This window comes from Micropterus salmoides, unplaced genomic scaffold (assembly GCF_014851395.1).
Source record: "Micropterus salmoides isolate LMB-PRFRI ecotype aquatic unplaced genomic scaffold, ASM1485139v1 Ms_hic_scaffold_8, whole genome shotgun sequence".
Classification (NCBI taxonomy): Eukaryota; Metazoa; Chordata; class Actinopteri; order Centrarchiformes; family Centrarchidae; genus Micropterus; species Micropterus salmoides.
In genome coordinates, this window is record NW_024044570.1 from 31,419,769 (window position 1) to 31,446,275 (window position 26,507).

General features: G+C 39.8%; 2 protein-coding genes across 4 annotated transcripts in view; one reads left to right on the plus strand and one right to left on the minus strand.

Annotated features, from left to right (window-relative positions):
* Positions 1–1,816: 1,816 nt before the first annotated feature.
* Positions 1,817–26,091, minus strand: tsnaxip1 (translin-associated factor X interacting protein 1). 3 transcript variants are annotated; one of them, XM_038705250.1, is made up of 12 exons: positions 25,992–26,091; positions 17,711–17,814; positions 7,496–7,601; positions 7,189–7,329; positions 6,990–7,083; positions 5,942–6,138; positions 5,499–5,640; positions 4,359–4,525; positions 4,116–4,229; positions 2,877–2,986; positions 2,547–2,670; positions 1,817–2,328 (listed from the first exon to the last, which is right to left on the minus strand). In XM_038705250.1, the coding sequence occupies exons 4-12, from the start codon at positions 7,267–7,269 to the stop codon at positions 2,239–2,241; spliced, it is 1,119 nt and encodes a 372-aa protein (XP_038561178.1). In that variant the 5' UTR covers positions 7,270–7,329; positions 7,496–7,601; positions 17,711–17,814; positions 25,992–26,091; the 3' UTR covers positions 1,817–2,238. The 3 variants fall into 3 exon arrangements, with proteins under 3 accessions (XP_038561178.1, XP_038561176.1, XP_038561175.1); XM_038705248.1 differs by lacking the exons at positions 17,711–17,814; positions 25,992–26,091 and adding an exon at positions 7,729–8,193 and having other exon boundaries at positions 4,359–4,522; XM_038705247.1 differs by lacking the exons at positions 17,711–17,814; positions 25,992–26,091 and adding an exon at positions 7,729–8,192.
* The window catches only part of ranbp10 (RAN binding protein 10), a 32,498-nt gene continuing 14,830 nt past the window's right edge, over positions 8,840–26,507 (plus strand). Inside the window, exons 1-3 of the mRNA XM_038705246.1 lie at positions 8,840–9,179; positions 18,731–18,842; positions 22,492–22,544. Of these exons, the coding sequence (XP_038561174.1) occupies positions 8,981–9,179; positions 18,731–18,842; positions 22,492–22,544 (364 nt within the window). The 5' untranslated portion in view covers positions 8,840–8,980. The remainder of the gene's footprint in view (positions 9,180–18,730; positions 18,843–22,491; positions 22,545–26,507) is intronic.

Consider the following 26,507-nt stretch of genomic DNA (forward strand, 5'->3'; position numbering starts at 1 on the left):
CTTTTGCCTGAATTACTGCAGCAATGCAGCGTGGCATGGAGTCGATCAGTCTGTGTCACTGCTCAGGTGTTATGAGAGCCCAGGTTGCTCTGATAGTGGCCTTCAGCTCTTCTGCATTGTTGGTTCTGGCGTATCGCATCTTCCTCTTCACAATACCCCATAGATTTTCTATAGGGTTAAGGTCAGGCGAGTTTGCTGGCCAATTAAGAACAGGGATACCATGGTCCTTAAACCAGGTACTGGTAGCTTTGGCACTGTGTGCAGGTGCCAAGTCCTGTTGGAAAATGAAATCTGCATCTCCATAAAGTTGGTCAGCAGCAGGAACCATGAAGTGCTCTAAAACTTCCTGGTAGACGGCTGTGTTGACCTTGGACCTCAAAAAACACAGTGGACCAACACCAGCAGATGACATGGCACCCCAAACCATCACTGACTGTGGAAACTTTACACTGGACTTCAAGCAACGTGGATTCTGTGCCTCTCCTCTCTTCCTCCAGACTCTGGGACCTTGATTTCCAAAGGAAATGCAAAATTTACTTTCATCAGAGAACCTAACTTTGGACCACTCAGCAGCAGTCCAGTCCTTTTTGTCTTTAGCCCAGGCGAGACGCTTCTGACGCTGTGTCTTGTTCAAGAGTGGCTTGACACAAGGAATGCGACAGCTGAAACCCATGTCTTGCATACGTCTGTGCGTGGTGCTTCTTGAAGCACCGACTCCAGCTGCAGTCCACTCTTTGTGAATCTCCCCCACATTTTCTGAATGGGTTTTGTTTCACGATCCTCTCCAGGGTGCGGTTATCCCTATTGCTTGTACACTTTTTTCTACCACATCTTTTCCTTCCCTTCGCCTCTCTATTAATGTGCTTGGACACAGAGCTCTGTGAACAGCCAGCCTCTTTAACAATGACCTTTTGTATCTTGCCCTCCTTGTGCAAGGTGTCAATGGTCGTCTTTTGGACAGCTGTCAAGTCAGCAGTCTTTCCCATGATTGTGTAGCTTACAGAACTAGACTGAGAGACCATTTAAAGGCCTTTGCAGGTGTGTTTTGAGTTAATTAGCTGATTAGAGTGTGGCACCAGGTGTCTTCAATATTGAACCTTTTCACAATATTCTAATTTTCGAAGATATTGATTTTGGGGTTTTCATTAGTTGTCAGTTATAATCATCAAAATTAAAAGGGATGAGCACTTGAAATATATCAGTCTGTGTGGAATGAATGTGTACATTATACAAGTTTCACTTTTTGAATGGAATTACTGAAATAAATCAACTTTTTGATGATATTCTAATGATATGACCAGTACCTGTACATTAAGTCAGTTTGCTTATTCCAGCATTAAAAGCACCAGTTCCTGTTTGGTTTGCACAAATACAGAAAAGGGGAACATAATATATGTAAAAACACCAAAATCCACTGTGTGCATTTTACATTGTGGTTGCTTTTATTTAGACTTCATCCGCAGAGAAAATGTTTAGGTAATTTGACTGGGTTCTGGCAAATTGACTTGAATGGAAAAAACACTGGAGGACGTTTTAAAGTAAAAAAAACTGTAAAATAGGCATTAACAGATTACTGTCCATGTTTTAAAAGAGCTTATCTGGAGTGACCGCGTTATCATTAACAGCACATTCATTAATCTCTTTCTCCAGACCATGTATGTCAAGGGCACTGAGGATCGGCTGGTGTCTTACTTTCCTCGTGCAGACACATTCCTAACACCTAATTTTATGAAAGATGACCAACATATTGGAAGTTAACATGTATTTTGAAGTTGTTATGAGTACAAGACACCAATAAAAGCCATCTGAATGATCATTATCAAGTTTATAGTGATTTATTTATATTTTGATAATTTGCATTTGGCAGGATGATATTAACCTATTCCACAAGGCACACACGGTAGTTATAATAACATCATATGGTCAGGTCACCCAAATCACAAAACATTTCTCCAATTGACTCCATATCCAGATGCTGAGCTCTGCTGTGACTCCCATTACACAGGAGGTAAAATGCATTGTTTAAGTTTGAGTCATTGATGGCAGACAATCATATTACAATACAACTGTATAAATATTTGCAGTTGTTTAAATGTCAGGACAAATGTTAAAAATGTGTTGTGGGGACAATCAAAAATCTGCAATTCAAGACTTAAGGTTCCATACGACATTTTTTTCTTAGTGGGCCAGTTGACCAAACTTCTCAATTAACAATATGTAACAATACTGCAGTGTTAATCAGTCGCTGGCCGGAAAGTGATTGGATGCAGCATTTTCTTCTGATTCATCAAGAGCTGGAAGGAAGGCCGCCACACCGGATTCTGCAAGCTGTTGGAGCAAAAAAGTCAAGAGAGCAAATTCAATGAAACAGTGTTGGTCTACGTGGCCAAAACTCTGTAAATATTTAAGTTTCATTCTTGTTTTCACCAAATGAGAGCGCGGAGGTCTTAGAATGGCTGAAGATGCACGATATGGATCACATTTTGTGAATTGCATAAACTTTAACATCAGCCTGAAAAGACAGTGAAACCTCTGCTTGTCCGTACCAGGCTGTGGAGTCTCTGAGAGGAGATGGCATCATTGCTGCTGTCTGGTTCACTTTGAGCCAAGGTCACAACTTCATCTATTTCCTGATCTGACTTCAGAGGGAATGCTGTCCTCGGGGCAGCCCTATACATACATGCATATACACAAAGGACTCTCTTTTGACACAGAAAAACAGAGACAGCCATTGAGAGCAAGAGGGTGGACTCTCTGGATAGAGAGCGCTGTACAGATTGTAAAGCCCCCGGAGGCAAGTTTGTGACTTTAGGCAATATGAATAAAACGTACTCGACTTTTGTGAGTGGGATTCTGTGTAGATCTATTTATATCACCTAAACTCCTGGACAGTCAGTGTGCTGCTCTCAGGGAGATCAGAGTCGATCAGCTCTTTTAGTTTGTTGGACTGAATCTGGCTTTGGCCTTGGGACACACTCTCATCCATCTACAAAAAAACAAACATCTTTTTAAAGAAACACTTTAAAATTTTGGGAAAGAAGCTAATTCGCCAAGAGATATCCGACATCAATCCTGCTCTTGAATCTGTCGGTACAATATGAAGCTGGAGCCAGGAAATGGTTAGCTTAGCTTAGCATAAATACTGGAAACGGCGAAACAGCTAGCCTGGCGCTGTCCAAATGCAGCAAAATCCACGTACCAACACGTCCAAAGCTCTCTAATTAAACACATTATGTCTTGTTTGTTTATCAAAAACTGACCCCTCGTAAAAGCACAACTTGTAATTTTTACACCTAGACCTGGTGGAGTTACACTCCTGCTGGGAATCCTCATCAGCGCCTGGCCTTAAGATGTGGGGCTTCCTGAGAGTTGTCACCAGATTATTCCTAACCTTCTCATGGTTGAGTACTTCAGGCCAATTTAGTCTTGAGTATTTAGTTTGTTTCGAGTGAGTTCTCTGTCTGGACCAGGACTAATGTTTTGTGTTTTGTCCTCTTTTCAAGATTCCTGCACCCGATGTGTTTTTGTGTTGCCCGGAGGATCTTTTTGGAACGCTGGTTGCCACTGCCCAGGACTGCCTGCCCCTGCTCACACCTCACCCTTTTCCACACAGTTCTACTTTTTACTCAGCTCTTAGAGAATAAAACTCTTGACTTTAACCCTCCTCGAGTGTTGTGTGTCCGCACGATCCTACTGAACTGTAGGTGCTGGAAACAGATTTTTGTTTCGGACTGAGTCAGGCTAGCTGTTTTCCCTGTTTCCAGTCTTTATGCAATGCTAAGCTAACTGTCTCCAGGCACCTTCATTTTGAACAGGCAGACATGAGAGTTGTAACTCATGTAACTCTTTGCTAAAAATCAAATATAAGAAAGCAAATAAGTGTGTTACCCAATTTTTTTCTTTCACGTTTAACAAGGTTAATAGATCTTACTGAAACAAATCTGTGCACATATGCTTGTTTCTTAAGGGTAAAATGGTAACAAATGAATTAGCTTAGCAGAAGCTCACACACATTTACACATGATCACCTTTACGATTAAATTTGGATACACAACTCCATACCATTTGATCAACATATTGTGCACACTTTTGATCACATGGGTATTATTAATTACCTGCACAGTGATGAGCTCATGTGTCTTGATCTGCATGCTGCCTTTTTTGTGGAGCTCCAGCAGGGTGTCATACTCACTCTTCAACTGATCAAAGTCACCCTGCAGTGTCTTTAACTGGACACCATGAACAATACAAAAACAAGACCATGGGTGGAGGCTGTTAAGATTTTAAATCGTGACTTCTGTGTAAGTGTACATACATGTGTGTACTGTGTGTACAGCATATGTGTCTATATGAGCCACCTGCAGGAGGGTCTGTTTGTGTGTTTGTTCCAGGGTGTCCCAATTGCGTTGCGGCACGACGTCCCAGTACTCTGCTTTCATCCTGTTGAGCTCCTCCTGTGCTTTAGTCAGGTCTTCCCGACACACCCTCAGAGCGAGCTGCAGCTCCACAGGGTCCTTAGCCTCTTCTTCCACAGTGGAAACAAAATATGCTTAATTTTGAATATTCCTATTTTAGGTATTTGGTTGGACCTCTTATTTTATAAATTCCTAGCATAAAATGGATCGTTATTGTTTTATCACTTAGCATTTTATGGTAAATAATTTGCTTTCTTGCCAAGAGTTAGATGTAAAGACAGATACCACTCTTATGTTTGTAGGGTAAATATGAAACTGCAGACAGGCAGATTACATATTAGCCAGACACAGTGACTTCGGGTCAAGAAATGGTCCAGCACATAACCACCAGCACAACCAGAACTCGTTTTTTTCACCTCAGTTTTTGTATGGCTAAAACAAAAGAGATCAAATGTGTTCATTTGTGAGCTTTTCAAGTGCTAGTAGGTGATTTTTATTTTTATTTTTTTTTACCTCTTTCCAGTTTTTATGCTATGCTAAGCTAAATGGCTGCTGGCTGTAGCTTCATATTTAATGGACAGATGTGAGAGTACAATTGATCTTCTCATCTGACTCAGCAAGAAAGCAAATTTGCCTATTTCCTTAAATGTTAAGCTATTTCCTAAAAGACAGAGCAGTTTTTACCCCTTATAATGACAGGCTAATGACCCTAACCAGAAACTGTGAATCAGTTATGATGTTATAAAGGAATGCAATACAATAAATATATGAACAGTTTCAGGCTGCAACAAAGAATTAATCTCAATATTGATTCTTGATTTGGTCTATAAAATGTCAGAAACCCAACACAGAAGCCCAACACATGGGATCCCAAAGCCAAAGGTGATGTCTTCAAATGCCTTGTTTTGTCCGACAAGAGTCTAAAACCCAAACATATTCAGTTTACAATCGGAGAGTAAAGACTAACCATGAATGAAAGAAAAATGATTAATTGATTATAAAAATTGCTCCAGATTAATTGTCAGCAGATCAGCTAATCGACTGATTGAATAATCGACTCGATAGTCATAACTCTGTAATAACCTGTATTTCCATCTGCAGGATGCTCCTCCTTCAAGGAGCCTCTTGTTAGGTCACTGAGTTGCCAGATCAGCAACTTGCGGGCATCGTGTTCCTCCCGGTACTGCAGATACTGGTTGGAGAGTTCAGACTGCAGACGTTCCACCTGGAGAATAGAAGATAGGGGGTGACTGAGACAAGATAATCTGATAATCTACCACTGACCTGACCAACTGAACTGAGTCTCAAACAAAATATTTTTTGGATAAAGGGGCGTCTATCTGTCACCCTAAATAACTTTTTTATATACATATTTTAGAGTAGGATATAAAATAAATATTTAAGACAATATTTAAGAGAAGGAATTCATGTGGAAATGAAAAGCACAAAGTTGTATTCCCTAATAAGTTACATGAATGATTAAATAAATAGTGGTTAGAGCTCCATTTTGGAAGTATGTCATGTACCACTGCCTGCATGGCCTTTTCTTTCTCCATCATGGCCTCAATGTCCCTCTGCAGTTGCTGCTTCTCTCTTTTCAAAGCTCCAATCTGAGCCTGCTCCTCTGCCCAGCGAGCTTGAATCTTCCTGTCACATTCCTCTGTCACCAGTCTCAGATGGGATCGCAGTGGTTCCAGTTCTCGGATTTGATCCTGCTGATATGCTGAACAGATGTAAACTGCTATAAAATGATCCACCATGAAATGACAGGGCTGAAACATTTATTTGGTTAAACAAAATGCAATTGATGTCAATTTTGACAATTACTTTTAATGAATTGCAAATGTGCTTTTATAAGCTTATATCACATCATTTGTACATGAAATATGTTTTGACTGACAAAATAAGCAATTTGAATACATCTGTCACTTCAGGATCTGAGAAGCTGCTATGAACACTTCACTGTACATTTTAGAGGCTAAGTGACTAATGGATACATAAAAAAAAAAACTGATTGATGAATCACCAATAACAAATACAGTTATTTTAAGTTACAGTTGCAGTTCCACATGAAAAATGATGATTCTACTATGGTGCTGTCTGAGATATATATATATTTATATTATATCTCAGACAGCACCATAGTGGCTGGCATTAACTTCACAGTATCGGTGCAACTTACATAGTACTGAACCACATTAATTGTCTTTAACTTTAAACAAATTAAGTCTCTAAACATATATGTGATATATGTGTTGCCACCAACTATTTATTCCCATAGCATATCCTTCATTAAGCTCCATTGCAGACACAATGTGAACCAAGCAAACTTGCTCTTTTACTGTAATATGTATTGTAATCTAATAGTCCAAAGCATTTACAGCATGATATCTCCGGTCTTCCTCAAAACCAGGATGTTCCTTAATTTTAACTAATTCTTTGCTGAACTTTCATACTCAAAGGCTCCTTTTATTTTATAGCACTTTAGGACACAACTCAGAAGAGCACTATACCAGTGTAATTATTCTTAAGAAATGAAAATGATCAGGCAGGATTACTCACAGAGCTACTGACCTAAAGTTTTTTCGTATTCCTTTTTGATGGCAGAAAGAAGAGGTTGGTAGGTTTTGAACTCTTTGATCAAACAGTCAAAGACATTACGGTAGACCTGTGGCCAAAGCAGTTTAAGATATGTGAGTATGCTCCTTCTGCATGTTCCAAAATGTATTCAGGTTTTGCTGTAAATTAAAAAAATTTACAAAAAACATAGCACCTGTAGTTTCAGTTCCTGAAATTTTGGCTCATGCAAGCTGATAGTATGCAGCTCCTTGTTCACATGGCTCTCCAGGTGCATCAGGAGTTGAGGCTTTCTCCCCAGGCCTGCATAAATGTAACTGCTACCTGTCCAGCAAACCTATAGGGTTTACCCATAGACTGTTTACCACATACACTTTCTTGTGACAGTAGAAGAGGGAAACAATTATCAGATATTCTGACCAATGATCTTTACAGCAATCAAATTAATTTATCCGTTATTCATATTCAATAATACAAAGTAGGATTTTGCCAGGTTTGATTACCTTTCTCGCTGCAGGTTGGACAGAAACAGCACCAGCACTTTCTCCTTCTTGGCCTTCCTCTGATGTCTGAACAGTGTAATTTTGTAGACTATGATCATATGTAAGTCTAAAATAAAAAAGTAAGTTACAGAGCTAGGTTAAGTTACATTTAACAGTGTAACGTTAATTCAGTTAGTATAAAAATACAATAGTTACAATACTTTCGCCCGTATGACAGTATATTAAACACTTGCCTTTGTTGTTGGGTCGGTGTTAAAGGTGGAAATTTAATATATTTGTGTGGTGACATCTGAAGGCTGAACAACACGCACTTGTTCTTAAATGGTTGGAGTTTGGTCCGTTTACCTCAAGGTTAGCTTTAGCATCACAGCTCACAACGTTGTAAAGGGGTTTCCACCAGGCTAACTAGCTAACGTTAGCTCACCTAGCTGTTCCTTGTCACTAATATTGTATTCAGTAGAGTAAGCTGGCTACAAGATGGACACGAGCCAAACTTGTTGTTAACCTTTACAATGTAGCAACGTTTAGTTTTTGACTACTGCGAGCACCAAAATAGAATAAAAATGGCATTGTTGTGTTTTCTCGCGTGATTTCAGTGGCAGTGTTCTAGAAGTCTTTTCCAGAATTCGTAAATCATTTTTTCCAGCCTGGAAGCAGCCTCCATTCAGATCTGTATGTGTCCTGAGCTCAACAACAGACTTGGAACGAGGACGGACCACGCACCAAGACCCATATAGTAGACCGCGGCGCGCCTAACTGGTTTTCAAGTTGAGTGAGACGAAAACTTTCTTCTTCAATAGAGAACACAGAGACACTTTTTAACCAAGGCCGCTTTTTAAACGAGTGTTCATAAGCCATCAACCCTGACTAGTGCCAATAACAAATGCATGACACATAAATAAATATACGGGTAACGTACTTTATAAATATCACATAAATACTACAACTTCCAATAAATTAGATTGTAATACAGAAGCGATGGCACAGAAGATTAGAAAAACATCATATTTTAAAATATAATAATTTTAGAAGTCGGCATATTTTGAAAATCAGTGTCAATGATGCTGTCAATAATTTGTCATCTCAGGTTGTAAATTAGCTAGCAAATATATTTATGTTCCACTTTCTCTTGTGCGTGTGCCACGTATAGAAAAATATATAATGTTCTGTCTAAAAAAAATTCAACCGCTAAAAAAAACTACATTTCCTAGCTATCTTTCTCCATGAAAGCCCTAAACCGAGGTAACGGCAACGATAGTAGTCATTTCTAGAGACATTATCATAAAAGCGAGCGTGAGGCTGAACTACAGTACCCAGATTGCACTGCTCCAGCATACAGTACATTCTGCTGCTTATCCGGGGATGTCACACCACTGCTATTTTCTCCCCTCAGTCCCTCTCACTCTCAGCCTACAGCTCCAGCGGACTGACACGGGGCTTTGGCTAGAAAGAAACGAACAATAAAATACAAAACAGAGGCCAAAAATGGCAGAGCTTGGAGCGGGAAGCCTGCCGTTAGGGGATCCTGCTTTTAATTACCAGGAGCACGAGCTGAACGAGCGGCTGAAGCGGCTCTACCCGGCTGTGAACGAGGAAGAGACCCCTTTACCCCGATCCTGGAGCCCCAAGGATAAATACAGCTACATTGGGCTGTCACAGAACAACCTGCGGGTCCATTACAAAGGTTAGAGAGCTGGCTCAGACCTGATGGTCTAAACAACCAGCCACAACAGCAGAGGGTCTCAGCTCAAATCTGTCACTGTTGTTGTTGCCGGGGGGGGGGATCTCTCTCTCTGTCTCTCACTCACACACACAGTATGCGATTATGTTGATTGTGTATGTGTGTGTGTGCACTCCTGGTAAATCTAGTCTGAGCTGCCTCTTCTGTCCTGTAACCTTGCTTTGTTTCACAAACGAGCAGAGGAATGCCCTAATGGTTGACAGTGAACTCGCTAACCCTGACAGTTGGTCTTATTACCACCACAATGAAATTCACCACCAACAACACGGCTCTCCTTTTGTTTATTTACCGTTTATGGTGTTATTTGTTTGCAGTTAACTGACTGTGCATCTGACGTTCTCCATAGTTTGTACTGGAAACTGGCATTGGCAGCAATAACGACGCATAGACAAGGGTCTACCAATAAGCTAACGAATGGTATGAAACAAACAGGAGGTAACGTTAGCTAACAGCAAGCTATTTCTTAAGCAAACTGAGTAGTTAGCCTGGTGGCTAACTAGCTAACGTTAGCTCACCTAGCTGTTCCTTGTCACTAATATTGTATTCAGTAGAGTAAGCTGGCTACAAGATGGACACGAGCCAAACTTGTTGTTAACCTTTACAATGTAGCAACGTTTAGTTTTTGACTACTGCGAGCACCAAAATAGAATAAAAATGGCATTGTTGTGTTTTCTCGCGTGATTTCAGTGGCAGTGTTCTAGAAGTCTTTTCCAGAATTCGTAAATCATTTTTTCCAGCCTGGAAGCAGCCTCCATTCAGATCTGTATGTGTCCTGAGCTCAACAACAGACTCATGTCCAGCCCTCAGCAGGCAGCCAGCTCTCTTTCAGCAGCTGCTGTGAGGGAGGAGGCCTCTTCGCGTTATATTGGGCCAAATGTACCGATCTCGTAATAAATCTGTAGTATCGGCAGACTCTGGCATTTTCACAATAACAGCAACTTTGTTCGTCAGACGGTGCAGTTAATCACTTGCTCGGATGGGTAAAAATTGTCAGTACGGGCTGCCAGGCCTGTCAGCTGGATTATTTTATACATCCAGCTCCTAAATCAAAACAAGGTGACATCTGTGTGAAGTCCTGTTCTCAGTGGGGTTTTTTTGTGCCTGCTCTGTTATTTTTTCGTCAGGGCAGCCCCTCGGTAGCAGGCAAGCTAATCCTGCATCTCAGGCTATGATCTCCACAGAGGCATTGCAAGGCCACTTTGGGCCCTGTTGGCTGTTTACATCAGTGAACATGCAGAGGATGAGAGGATGCAGGCAGGCTGTGTAACCCATTTTGTAAGGCTTATTTGGCACATACATAGTGGTCCTGCTGTTTGTGAAGAGCAGGAAAGGCCCCTTATTTGTAAAAACAAACAAAAAAACATTAAGACCCTCAGGTAGATAGCCACTTATATCTGGCTATCTTTAATGTACCATATAACAGAACAGTGGTTAAATTTAATATAAACCTACATTCTGTTAATCAGTGGTGTAGATGCAAATAATGCATCATTTTTGTGGATGCTGGTGATTTCTGCTAACGATGTGACAAAAAAAGTGTTGTGACATAGGCTTTTTCATCTTGCCTTCCATTTTAAGCAGTGTTATTGAGATCTTTGCAATCTGTCTAGAATCACCGATGCGCTTGTCACAGCTGTGACATTGGCACAAAATGATGAATGGGCTCATGTATGTCTTACATTAAGACATGTCATTTCATGTTGAGGTTATGTAGGGCATTGAGTCTTTTATGTCTATGAAAAGTGCAGAGATTATGTGACACTGCATAATTGTACAGGGATGACATGATATAAATAGGTCTATTCTGGAGTGTGCGGGATAATTTTTCTCCTCCTGGTTGTTCTAGCTCCTGCTCCGTTCCCTCACCCTTGTGGTTTGAATGCTATTTTGACCAGTGTGCCAATTTTCTCCGTTCAAGGCCATACCATGTCTACTTAGTCCTGTTGTGCACAGACACAGATTAATCTACCCAGTCTGAACAGGTAGATGCATAAATGAACACTGTAACACATATAAACCAACATATTAACTTGCCTATGACTACACCAACTGAGTCATATGATTTTATTTACGCACTGTAGCACTCTGGTCTATGAAGGATGTCTATACTTTATTCTGATGCAAAAATGATGTCATTGTTCTTTAAATAGGCCTTAAGGATCAATAGATGGAAGATGGGTAGGGCTACATGCATAAAGGGATTAAACCATTCTGTATATACCTAATGTACTGTTGCCTATGACTGTAGCACACCTTAGTGTTGTCTGTGCTGCTTGTATGCATGAATTAATATGTAGCTGTTGAAAATAGAGTGGCTAGCATTCAGTGCGTCTTTTCATCATCCTCCAGGATATCTAACATGTTTAAGGATTTTATTAGAATGAAAAATAAATAATTAAATATGTTTTCTGTGGATTTATGTTTTCTTTTTAAAGACATACAGAAAAGTGACTTGCATATGAACCAGCTGTTTTTAATAGTAATTATCCAGTGATCCATATCTGTATAGGTAAGTACACATTTATTACGTATGTAGCACTTTTCAAAACAAAACTTACAAAGTGCTTCAAATATGCTTTTTAACAACTTATCTCTCTGTTCACTGGTCAGTCTTTCATTTTATGTAGTTCAAATAGTGAGGGACTATCAATGTGGCATTAAAGGAGTAGTTTGACATTTTGGGAAATTTGCTTTCTTGCTGAGAGTCAGATGAGAAGATCGAATCCACTTATATGTTCAAACGTTGCTAATTGTGTCATATTGCTAACCACTGAATCTATTTTAAGCTAAAATTTATTCTACTCAGCTATATGATGAGTCAAGTCATCAGTAGCATCGGAGGTAATCCAATGCGAAAGTGATGTGAAAGAGGTCACTCGTAGTGACAAACCCACAGAGAATTGTGGATATAGCCCAAAAGAGATGATGACACACGAATAAAGTTGCAAACAGTCTGCACACTCAAATAAATGTTGTAATGTACACAGCCAGTATGCTTGGCCCATTGCAGAAATTGGCAGATGAAAAAATTTACCTCACACTGACCCCTGTGTCTGTGCAGAAGTGTGCATTTTAGCCTCTTTTAAACCAACTGTTTAGGTTTTTTGACCATTAAACTCTGTTTTCATAAATCATCAAAGCTCTGATAGACCCGCTGTATTCTACCTGCTCAGCACCAAACGGCTGACAGACAAAGTTAGCGACTAGCTGCTAAACATCGAGGAGCATTTAGCAGCTAAAGAGTCACATCTTTCACACACCAGAATGGAGCTGAAGAGAGACATGACTTAAAACGAATGGTGAAGTTGCTCAGTGTCTGCTGGATGTATAAATAAGAAAGCGTCTGCTAACACATTTGCCGTAGCAACTTTCAAGGTCAACAATGCAAATGTTGACTTTCCAACTTGTCCCGAAGTGACCCGAAAAATCAAGTAATGCAGCATTAAGTGTCTGCACATGTGGCAGCAGTTCACTCCAAATCCATTGTGGATGAATTACCTTCTTATGACCTGAACCATGAGGTGCTGCTGACCCTCATCCTAACCACTTCACACTCAGCGACAAACCACCCCAAGTGATGTAGGTCACAGCCTGACAAAGCAAACAGATATACATCATCTGACATGAAATCTTGAGGTTACCTAAGAGGACTAGACATCCTTCAATCCTTGGCTGTGCCTTAAAATCCTGTCCTTGAAAATCACAAACAAAATACATGACAAAGCACAATTGAGTCATCTATTGACAAAGTGCCAAGGATGAAGACAAAACTTTTGGTATAGTTATGCAAGGACGTAATTGCTCATAGTAGAAACTTTTTATTTTAATACAGCCTAGGTGTCCAACACGCTGCTACTTTAACACATGAGAGTTATAGCTAACATGCTGTTTTACGAGGTGTCTTATGGCTGCATTGTATTTTTTTGTTGCCCAGTTAGGCTACTGTATAGGTGGAGAGATTTGAATATTTGTATACAGTATGTCATGTTTGACTTCAGCTCCTGAATTGTCACTTCCACCTCCTGTGCAATTCCAAACATAGTAATCTGTTTACATGATAAAACCTCTAAAAAACAACAACATTATTTTGATCCCCCTGAGTCAGTAGAAAGTTTTTAGTTTTTTTTGACAAGCTGGTCAACATTTTCATTTGCTACCTAGCAGTAGCTTATTTAATTGGGCTTTAGTAGCTTATTAAGTCAAGTCACCTTTATAGCACATTTAAAAACAACAATAGTCAACCCAAAGTACTTTCCAAATATACAATACAATATTATTTTAATAAAATATAGGCAAATATACTTTGTGCCTTTTAAGCTGAGGGTTTACCATTAACAAAATGCGCTTCCAGGGGTGCTGCCACTGTTGTGTGATGTCAGACAACTGCCTCTTCATGAAGTCGGGTTAAATAGATTTGCACACGAGTTGAAAAGTAGGAACCATGACTTTGAGGTCAAAAATTTTGAATTGTCTGGAACGCAGGATTAACCTTGAATGGTTACTCCGCCACCTTCAGTGTGTACTTGGGTCTGTTACAGATCGTAAATAATTGCAGTTCATTAGCTAAGAATTTCAAAGGTGTAAGTAGGACTAACAGATGCAATAAAACTAAGAGTAGTAAGGGAAATGTCAATTAAGCACTGTTTGTTCATGGCCACACACTCATGAGCGGTCAAACAGGGATCATAAGTGAAAACACCTGTATGAATGTGCCATAGGTGTGTAGAGCCTTTATTATGTTATGTATTTCTTGGGTGGGACTGCTGTCTGTATATACTGGCCAGCTGTATTAAGCTCAACCATTCCAACCAGCAAACAAAAAATAGCGAGCTGAAAGCAAAATCACCTTCCAAGTAACTGTTTGACATTACAAGGAGTTATGTGATCTAAGTGTAAAACAATGAACACTCCTTAATGGAGGTTTTTCTAGTTTAGCACGTTTAAGTCACGACTAATGTCTTGTTCCTCCCTTCAAACAAAAACTACAGGATGTAAACAAATCTGAATATTGTTCTGATGATTACATACTGCATACTGTTCACTGTAAATATATTGTGGCCAGTTAAAGCTGTCAGATGGTATCTTAAAAATTCACAGTGGTTAGCATAACATTTTTAAGTAACAGGGTTAAGTGTTGCCATGCTGCCTTCACTTTGTGCTGCATTCACACAATGTCTGCAGAGTGGGAAGAACAGGAGACCTGCCTGTTAGTCAGACCTCGAGAGTATTAACACATTATTCCAAGATGTTTACCTCCACTGCACGCTTTGTACTGTCGCCATTTAAATAGCTAAAGTATCATCAGTATTTATTGTTATAACTTTTGTTGTGTTTAGTATTTTGTAGTGATGTGTCAACAAGTGCAACCAGGTACAAACACACACACAGTGTGTCTAGCTTAGGGCTGGGCAAAAAAACAATAATGATAATTATCGCGATAAAATGTTCCTCAATAGCAACATAACATATGTTCAATAAATGTTTGATTCAATTCATTTGAATCATGAATGAATTAGCACTTAATTTTTTTTGTTGGTGAAAAGGTACTGTAAAAAGATTGTACTTAATTTTACTCACTTATTTGGCATCAAGTGTTTGTTCTGTGCATAAAGAAAAGTTTAAAACCACAATTACCACATGTTGTTTTTTAAACTTTTATTTAGGCGCAAAAATCAGCCTTTAAACTTGAAAGAAACAATCATTTTACATTTATCGTGATAATTATCCATATCTAATCAGGGCTTAACATTAAACTTTTTTGCAAGTGGCCCCAGCGGGCCAGTGGGTTTGAAAGACAATTTTTACTGTCCCTCCTTCCAAAAGTGTTTAATCGTATTAAATACATCCTGGATATAAAATGTAATCACAGTTAAAATTATAAAAAATAAAAAGGTTAACAAAACAATTTACTAAACAAAACATACTAACAGACTCAAACATGACGTGCTCTCCTGCTGACAGCCATTTATGAAAAATGTACACAGAGCAGCGGACACGAGTCACCTCTATCCCGATGAACAGGCTGCCACGGTAGCGACCTTTCAATCACAAGGTAGTCCATAATATGCTAAATGAACATCATGCTGTGTTTAAGAAGACTTGAAACTAGCGACTGAGACTATAAACTCATTTAAAAGTGTTTACCGAGGTAATAAATCAGCTGAGAAGTAGCAACATTTTACCATTATTTCTAATGGGACTCGCCCCCTGCAATGCAGCTTTAAGTTCCGTCTGCATGGTTTCACTGTCGACCCAGAGGTCCCGCATGATGGAGATTAGAGAAATAACATTTGACAACCTCGCGTCAATTAATTACAACTCTGGATGGGACATTGGTGCGCACCAAGAGCTGCAAAACAACTGCAGGATGTTGAGTTTCTTTTCTTTTCTTTTTTTAAAAATACCAATATTTTTGTCCTGGCCCGATTGGGCCAGTGAGTTGCTAGTTCAACTGTCCCGACGTTACGTTTTACTGGCCCCGGGCCATTGGGCCACCATTATTGTCGAGCCCTGCTAATGATATGAATTTTCTTGTACATTTTTGGCCATATCACCCTTACCTCTTTTTACGAATTTGCTGAATCAACTGGATTTCTGTCAATATTGGATTTTGTTTAGATGTAAATGCCAGAGATTTTGCCACTGGTCTGTTGACATTTTTGAAGTTCTTTTCACCATGTGTGAGACATAGTAGCTGTGAGAATTTCACAATAACTAGGAGGCTCATGTGAATGGTTTATCTGGCTGTTTGTAATTAGTATGAACAACATGGTGTGAACTCGGCATTAACCTCTGCTAAACTAGGCCATTACATCAGTGTGGAGGTGTCCCAGTGAGGCCAGTGCTGGGCAGATGTTGTTTTCTTAATGTTGGTTATTTGTCAGTTGTTTAAAATCAGCAGAGTCAGTGTACTTATAAATATATCATCTGAATTCCCCCATGATCCCTTCATTGGTGACGTAGTGCTATTCATTCTTCAGAGGACAACGTGGCACTGTGGTCTTTGTTGTACTTGCTGTTATTGGACTGATAGATTTGCTTGCTTTACTTTCCCCTGCTTGTGGTCAAGGATAGAACCTGAGGTGGGATTGCTGGTTTCCTAGTAAGCAATTAGGCTAAGGCCTCCCTGTGCTGTGGGGTAAGAACAGGACATTAACCTTTGATCCGTGACCTCTGGTAGAGAGGTTTGATGTCATATAACAACTGAAAGGTGAGATACTGCAGTGCCAATGCAGTCACAGTTTTGTCTTAATATTTTTGTTAAATAATTTACAATTTTATGTGAATGTTACTCTTTGGAGTACTGGTGTAGTAGCTAATATTGTTGGAGGTGTATGTCTCTAAAACATCCGTAGACAGTTTCTCACAATCACTTGACAATGAAAAAAATCCTATGTGGTTGAAATTTTATTTTAAACGCAACATTTTAAATGTAGGAATTTATTTTAGGCGGCGGTAGGTGTTGTTAAAAGTAGTAGTCATTTCCTTTACCCATCTATGCAGTTGTAAAGAGACCTGTTGGCCTGCTGATGACTCGTTTTCACGAGAAGCAGCTAAAAATAGACTCCATGAATGTTGCTGCAACCACTGGACCGGACAGACGCGCACACAACATGTAGAGACACATGCACAAGCGTGATACACATGTAATAAAATGCCTTGTTACCACAGTAGATGTGTTGAATCAACGGGGAAGACTGAATGTTATGGTTACTCTACGAGTTTTCCTTGATGACACTGATGCACATACAGCTGTGTATATTTTATGTATTAATAATGTTCTGCAAATTCTCATGTAATTCAATATCATAGTGATAGCAGTATGACATTTATCTCCTGTCAGCAATGTCTGTACACGGTGTGGATGATGATTTCACGAACGGGTAAATCACTAAGAGCGTGAATGTTACATAAAATATAAAAAAGTTAAGTCATAGTTAAATATAGACCAGAACACTAAGCTCCCTTTCAGTCAGCTAGCATATTTGATCATTACTACGTGTCCTGTATGCTCCCAGCTGGCTGTATGTTTGTAGCCGGGGCTGCCATGCTCTGTCTCTGTCTTTCACACACACAACCTGCGACAGCCTCGAGGTGTCTGCTGACAGCCGGCTGCTCCATTTAAGGTTACAGCCTACCTACATTTCATACACGCACGCACACACAAACACAAACAGAGCTCACAATAATGTCAATGGTGTGATTACATGTAACTGAAAGAGCTGCACATGTTTACTGTAGAGCCTAGATAGCAGTTATACAACACACCTCACTCTCGTGACCCGAGGGATTGCATAAGCAGCCATCTGAATATAGAATGACCAACAGTAATGACTGTTGTGCTTGAATGTAATTGGTCCAGAGACAATACATAAGCCCTCTGACCCTGTTGTTTTTGTTTACATCTTTAACACAGATTATTAAGTCTGTTATCTTTACACACAGAGACAAAAAAAATGATTATAGAAACTCACCTTAACAAAAGTATGGATTACTGGGGGGGGAATCTTTCTACATCCCAGTACATCAAGTCAAATAGTTGGATGTGACTATCTGATATGTGGATTGATAAGACGTCCTAGAAAATGAAGAATGACAAAGAAGAAGTTCATCAAACAAAGCCCTGGGGAAATGTTCAACAAAAATGAAAGTACAGTAAATCAGTAAAGCTATGGCCCTAACGTAACATTGTCACACGACTGACAAGTGATTATTGCTATGATTTGGCTTGTACATAGGGCAGTCTGGCTCTGGTCATCTGTGTTGGTTACCTTTACTTCTGGATCAGATTTACCAAAGCTAGAAATGGTATGTGTTGCCCTACTTAGAATAGGGAATCAGTGGAAAGCCAAAGGCGCTACCACATTTATGTCACATAATTGGTTTTTAGGTTAAGTTCATAAAATGTCCAAGTAACAAAACAAATGTGATGTTGATGTTTAGAAAAGAAGTTGATTTCCAGCAGCTTACAGTTTGTAAATGTTCCACGGCTACAACTGAGAATGAGTTTTTTTTCTTATATAATCGATAGCGTGAAGCTGCAGTTAGGCTCGCTAGATGCTAGACACTACCACTACTAAACATCCAGTTAGTGTAAAACAAAATGCACCGATCTGTCTGTGCCACATCTTGAGACAATAAAGGCAAATGAGTGCACAAATGTAGGATTTTCTACGAGCAGTTGACTTCGCCTCTGCTGGTTTGGGATTTTACCGTAGCCAACAACCAAACATTTGTTTTGGTAAAACTGTTTGTCTGCTCTACCAGCTTTGGTAGAAAATCAACAATCAAAGACATTCCCAGTGTTATTCTAAAGCTCCATTTTGCTGATGAAATAATATTGGAAGCAGCAGGTGATGGTCCTTTAACTGACGACTTATCTCTTTGCAGTGAAACCACAGACCTTGACAATAAATTTTCCAGAATACTTTACTCCTTACATAAAATTATGTTCACGTATTGTTCACGTGCACCTTGTATTTCTCCTCTTGCAGGCCATGGTAAGAACCACAAGGACGCAGCATCAGTGCGAGCCACACATCCAATCCCCGCTGCCTGTGGGATCTACTACTTTGAAGTCAAGATTGTCAGCAAAGGTCGAGATGGGTAAGCAAATACATCAGTTGAAGCCTAAATGGTAACTTTTTCCAGCCTCGGGTCAGTAGGTCAATATTCCACCAATAACATTTTAATAATGCACAAACAAAATAAAAGTAGTCTTATGATCCAAATTGGTTGGAGCAAAAATCAAATCAATATTTCCTGCTCTTAGTTTTTATTGACTGTACTCAGTCTTAGTTTAATGTTTAGGTCCATGGATCACTACGCTGCAGTGGCTGTTTCTGAGAATATTATCAAAGGAGCCAATATCATGAGAGCAAAGTTCTGGCGAACAAGGTTTTACAGATTCACACTGATTTCTAGAGCAAGCTAACTGTGCAGACTGACAGTTCTGCCAAGAGTTGGTGGAATGCAACAGTGACTACAAGTTAACTTGTAGTGCTCACTTATTTAAAATCCACCAAACATAATTGTCGAGCAGGAGTTACTCTGCAAATATGTTTGTGCCTATATGGAAATTGTGGCTATTAGCAACAAACAATAAGTCTTTATCAAATAGCCATTATTGAACATGAGTTTAAATTATCTCTAGTAATAAAACTACACCGGGTTCCAGGGATAACAATGTAGGTTGGTTGGTCAGTCTTGACTTATTAATTCACTTATCTTGAATTATTGGAAGGATTGCTGTGAAAGTTGGTACAGAAATTCAGGGTTCACACAGGATGAAAGATAATGTCATTGCACATGTTTGCCTCGCAGCACCACTTGTCCAACACTTTGTTCATAACAGGGTCCTTCTAAAACTAATCCCTGAATTCATGTAGGCCTCAGCTGTGCTTTGAGATTAATGTTAACATAGCACACTGGCATGCCAACGTTAGGTTTGTTTGTGGTCATGCTAGCACGCTAAGTTAGCTAAAATTCCAACAGTTAGTACTTTTCATGCTTACATGTTGATGTGGTGACATGCTAAACAGAAGCTAAATGTTACCACGTTAACACGCTCATTTTGCATGTTAAGATGCTAAAAGTAATGTGCTATCAGCTAATTATTTAAACCCTACATACCAAACTTTAGTGCGTTGGTGTGCTAAATCTGGCAGTTGTTACATATTCGTAGCCTCACAGATTTCTACACAGCCAGGCTATATGACAATTGATAGGTCTATAACCAGTGCGTGTTTTCCAGGCTTTAATGCATTATAGAAAAAGTTACCGACAAAGTCTGTATGCTGTGAAATTGTCAGCACCAGTACAACTAAATTAATCTAATAAGTTATATAATGTTTTCAGGCTTGTTAGGCCTGTCAGGCATCCCTGGGTTACTATTGTTGCTTGTGAATTTGTGTACTAGCTTCAGCAGCATTTCCCTCACCTTGAGTTTGCATAAAGAAAGCAATCTTGATATCACTGTCCCAAGTTAATTGGCATACACAACAGTGCCTCTAAATATGTCGCTCACGGCCTCCATGAGAGTGGTCTCAGTCATCTTGTTGTCAATACCTGAATCAGCTGTCCTGCTCGCCAAATGTTTCATTGTCACACGACAGAGGGAGTTGCATCAACAGTGGTAGACATTTAAACTTTTGGTCATCTGCTGTGTCAGTGAAAACAGGGATGTTACAACCCAAAATTGACAGCTTTAGCAACACGCCCTGGCTCATCAAATCTTAGGGGCAAAACCTGGCTGTTGAGGTTCTGTGCAGCAGAAAGATCCAATCCTTCATCTGAGCTTTACAGAAATGATCTCAATGTGATATTTGGCCAGACACAGGAATAGAACATTACAAATGTACATCAAAAAAAGAACATCCAGCAGATAGTTTCATAGTTTTATCATATAATTGTATTATTATGTTGACACAGTACTTACTTAGTAGCTGAATTAAATTAGAATTTAAACTGAATTTAGCAGTGAGGGAATTATTTCACGGCATTCCCGATTTCTCAACATACTGACTTTTCCCGGGAGTCTCTAGAAAGCTTCCAAACAGCTGCATTACAAACACATGTCACTGGCTTGTAGTTTAGAGAAGTCAAAGATGAACTGTATGGGGCAAAATGACTGCGCCTTAGCTAACGCATCTGCTGGGATTGTTGGGGTTGTTGATCAGTACCCGTGACACTGCAATTACTTTACCAGTTGTTCCAGATTCCTGGCTTTTAGCCTCACTTTTTGACCTGTGAACTCTCTTCCATCCTTCCCATTAAGTCTCAGGTTGCATAACACATTTTTAACACACCCCCACTTCCAGTTGAGCAGCTGAACAAAACTGAGGTGTAAAAGACAAAAGCAATGTGGGTTAGAGCTGTATGTGGAACTAGTACTTCTACCATAGCTGTAAATAGGAAAGCCTTCCAAATCAACTTAGCTGCCAGATTAGAAACACCAGACAGCAGTTTATCATAGTGTACCGAGTGATTGTCTGGACCAGAAGCAGAACTTAACAACATATTAAATTCACATGAAGGTTGCAACCCGAAATAATTACATACGGTGCATCACAAACTCGGCTAAATGGAAATTCCTTTCATTCTTACAGAGCAGATAGAAGCGGTATGTCAGGAAATACTGCATGTGAGTAATGGTATCACTTTCCACTGTAATAACATGCAGTGTATGTGTATTTCCAAGTTATACCACTGAAACGGGGCTATAAAATAAACCCAAATATGATAGTGACTACTGAACTGTGACTTCAATTACACAAAATTTCAATCCTGTGGTCCCCAGTCTTTCAAAGGAAGAAAACAACAATTTTTCCTCTTCACTTTTTATGTAAGGAAATATGAACTATAAGGATACTATAGCTAATGTGCGTATTTGGCGATCCCTTAATATTTAAGTTGGTGCCATCATCAGGTCAAAATGTAAATTTTCTGCTGATGGTAGTGTTGAGCTCAAAGTACTGCTGTCCCTGAGCAGAGCTGCTAACATGGCAGTAGACTTTTTGTCTTGTTTTTTTAAATGGCAGACTGAAGAATTCTTCTCTAGATTAACAATTGCTGGAGAAATTATATTGACTTCTTGTCCCACTCGTAGTTCAACTTATTTGACAACTTCCTTAAAAACATCTTCCTGTTGACTGATGAGACATCAATGTATTTTCCTCTTCCTCTTACACTCACACACAGGAAAAAGCAGGAAACTTGTGAATAAGGCCATCCATTGGGCTTACAGAAGAAATAATTCATTGCTGGCATTTGAGTGATGACATCAGCATGTGCCAAAGTGAGCTAAGTCAACTGACAATATTGATGACTCGTTCAGTCTAGCAATAAAGTCTTTTTTTTGCTGGGCTTTCGTAAGCTTGCTTACATGAAAAGGATGCAGGCCAAGCGCTTATCCTCATGTGACGGAGTTATGATGTCACTGCTGACCCCTAAGCTTCAACTCTCGCTGTCCCTTTTGATGTTACGACTCTCCCTTGGAGACACTTCACTATGCCATAACTAGTCCGCACATTTGGGATATGTAAGGAGATCAAAGACACTATGTTCAAAGTCATCTCTGCCTGACACCTTAAAATATGATCCAGAGCTTTGTCTGAATATTTTTTTGTAAGTTAACCTGAGAAAACACCTAAAAGTGGATACTCTCGAGCGATTACAGATATGTTTAAATATGGGTGCGTGCTATGAAATATGTCAAATCTACTACAATTTGTATTTTTCTTCTTGTTGTGTGCAGGTACATGGGCATCGGCCTGTCTGCTCAGGGAGTCAACATGAACAGACTGCCCGGTGAGTAACATGTGAATGATTTCACGTTAACAAAACCAGTAGGGGGATAGAAAGATGCACAGATAGACATTTGTTAGATAGATCGATACTGAAATTAAATTAAGGATGTTACAATGGGCGGGTGGATGATGGAATGAATTGATGAAAGGATGGTAGAACAGGAGGATGGAGTCTGTGGTGGGAGCAATCAGGGAGATTGGGTGAGATAGGGATTCCCAAGGTTACTCAACAACAACAGAGAGTGTAGAGCAAGTACTTCATCAAGCCAGCGTCCAGCTGTAACATTGGCTTACTGGTCTGGAGCCAGAGTTTCAAACACTTAGCAGTCGGATCGGACCAGTGCTTTGGCAAGCTGGGAAGAAAAATATCCTGCTGCGCTCTCTTCTTTTGTTCAGTTTTGGTTACACACAGGACAGTCTGCACGGTACAATAAAGAAGCTCTGGAGGGGCTGGCCAAAACCATGACCCTGAACTTTTCTAATCACTTACTGGCCCACGTGTCCAGCCCTCCAACCCCATTGGCTCAGAATACAATCAAGCAATTACAGTGCGGTGCAATTGTTTAACATCGTAAACACTGCAAAGGGGGTGATTATTAGCACTTGGCTATAGATATTTGTGGTGCTGGATGAGTGGGCAAAGATGGTGTTGATGGAGGATATCTCCATGTGTGGGAGGCAAGATGTAAAGGATGGATGAAAGCAACGAAGAAAGTGACACGAAATGGATTTTGTGAATAAGTGGATGTAGCTGGAGAAGTGCCAACATGTATGAGATTTTGGGATGAAAGCAGGAGGCGATGAGGGCGTGTGGCGTTGCTTTAGTAATCGGATGTGGTTTGTGTATTCAGTCTGAACAGTCTGACAGATGCAGAGAGAACATGTCAGGACATGTCAGGACATGTCAGGACATGCCAGGACATGCCAGGACATGCCACTGCAGACATATGGATCATTGACAGATGGGTGGTGATGGTGCAGTGGATAAGACACATGAATGTGGTGTGAGAGACCCAGGATCAACTCCCCACTGTGACATGTCCACCAATGTGTCCCTGACCTTAACCCCTAGTTGCTCCAGAGGTGTGTGACCTATGACATAAATAGCAATTGTAAGTCTCTTTGGATAAAAGTGTCAGCTAAATGAGTTAATGTAATGTTTGCGGTCAGACATCCGACTAATATGACTTACAGTAAGTCCAACATTTTAATGATAGATAGATGACAGACCAGTATTTTACATAGAAAATATTTTTGGGCCTGAGCCTGAACCGATAAGTGAATATGCATTTTTGTAAACATGTTTTAGTGCAGTGTTTCTTACAAATCAGAGGATGTCATTACAAGCAATATCAAAATGCAATCTATGTAAAAAATAAATTGTTAGTGAAAACTAACTCAGTTTAGTTTGAATTTTAACTAAATTATTACAGTGTGCATTTCAGTAATTCCACATGTGACCTCCATATGAACAACCATAAAAGTGAGAATAAAGTAATGTTAACAGTCCAAAATGAAGCAAAATATAGTATTAGCTTTATAAACATACCCCAGTAAGTTAAATTCAAAGCAAAATCACCAGTAACATGGTCCCAATACACTTTACAATATGAAATACAGAAGGCACAAAAAAGAAAATACCCAAGGTAGAATAAAAACACATAATAAAATACTTGAGCGCATAAACAACAAGATAATGAAGAAAACTCTTTATCAAAGAAATTATGAAATAAACTTTATAATAAACTATGAGTCTAATCAAAGAGAAGAAACCAGCCCTAACTATAAGCTTTACCAAAAAGAAAGGTCTTAAGCCTAGTCTTAAAAAGGGAGATATTGGCTGCTTCCCGAACTCAAACAGGGACCTGATTCCATAGCAGAGGAGCATGATCGCTGAAGGCTCTGTCTTCTGTTGTATTTTTATAGACACTAGAAACCACAAGTAAGCCTGCATTTTAGGAGCACAGTGCCCCAGTGGGGTAGTACGTAGACAATGAGCTCCTTCAGATGACCATTTATGGTTTGTAGGTAAGAAGAAGAATTTTAAATTCAATTCTCGATTTTACCGGGAGCCAGTGTAGGGTGGCTAAAACAGGAGTCATGTGATTTCTCTTCCTAGTTCTAGTCAGAATGCGAGCCATTGTGGATTAGCTGGAGATTCTTAGGAGACTTGTTTGAGCAGCCTGATAGTAAGGAGTTACAGTAATCGCGCCTAGAGGTAACAAATATGTGCGGACTAGTTTTTCAGCAACATTTCGAGGCAGAATGTTCCTTATTTTTGCAATATTGCAAAGATGGGGGGAAAAAAAGGCATTCTTTGTAATTTGTTTTATGTGGAAGTGTTAAAACATGTTAAGTCCTGATCTAAAATAACTCCCAAATTCCTCACGGTGGGTCCAGGGACCAGGACGATGCCATCCAGAGCAACCATGTCTTCTGATAATGGGAGGTGATTTGGTCTTAGTACAATAACTTCATTTAATATTTCACTTTCATAGAGCTGGGGGAAAAGAATGGTCAAAATCAGTGCATCAAGATGCATTGTGTTTGTCATTGTGGTCTGACAAACATGTTTAATGTATTTTCTTCTTCATCCTTCGTCCCAGAGGCCATTAAGGTCATTGTCGCTTAGTTTGGCCTTGCAGATGAAATGCCTTGTGGCCGCAGTAGGGCTGCATCTGAAAATGATTTTAGTAATCGAGTATTCTACAGATTATTTAATTTTCATTGAGTAATCTTATACGAAGTACTATTTGTTGGCGCTTTTTAGTAATCGAATTAATCGATAAATCGTTTCAGCATTAGGCCTGTGTTTTTTTGTTGAGATTATGAATTTTTATTGGCTTAGATGAGGTGGGAAAGTTTGATAAACTAGCGAACGAATAAGACAAGAAACTGGACTGGCTATCGGGAGCACCAGGTCGCTCTGTGGGCTTCACCGCAGCCCAAACAAGACGGACAGAGAGAGGTATCGGCCCACTTTGATTGTGCACCAGCCCGTATCCTGCTCCTCAATATCCTCAATACCAATACCAACTGTTAGTCAGGGTTTTGCAGCTGAAGCCGTAAGACACAAGACAATAGGGATAAGCAAGAAAGGTTTGGTTTTGGCTAGCTGGGTATTTAGCAACATGTTCACCTTTTCATAAAGTGAATGTGCTCATCAATGTCAAACAAGAGAGCTCATGTGGACGAGTGAGAGAACGGGAGCGTCTTCGATCTAAAGGCCTGATGTTACTGTTTCTGGTTCTGTGGAGCCTCTAAAATCCTTTTTTAATTGTTTTTTTTTTTTTATTTGTTTGCACAATCTCTGTAGTAAGGATGTCGCGGTGAAGTAATTTCCACCGCGCAGCTAATGCTAGCCACATTAGCCGCGCAATATGCTAACGCCAAGTTAGCTAACCTTTAAAATACACAGTAAAGCAACACAAAACACGGCAACACTTACAGCTTCAGAGTTTGTAGTCATCCTCTGCGGTAGGCTTGACCAATAGCACGGTATTTCAATTTTGTGGTTATTGCGACAGCCCTACTCCGTAGGGACAAACAGACAGATAGATCCTTGTGATGTATGCTCGTCTTCTCTATGAAACATCTGTATCCTCGCTGCACTGCATCATTTTAAACTCTGGTGAACTGGTTGTGGGTAGGGCTGGGGCAGTCAGTTTGCATAACATATTGGTGCGTCACAATGAAGCTGAGGCTACAACCATCTAAAGTTTTAGAGTATTTTAGACAGAGACCCAACAACGTGGTAACGGTACTCTGTAAGCTCTTGTGAGGACGGCAACAAGACAGCACGGCGAAAACTGTTTCCTGTTTGTCCTCACACAAGCTCGATATATTAGGATGATCAACACAAGGAACGTGTTTCCGTAAGTAGTAGTCACGTGAAAATGGTTTTCTAAATGTTTAAAGTAATCTCTCACCATTGCTGTCATGGTATGGTAACGTTACACCATGT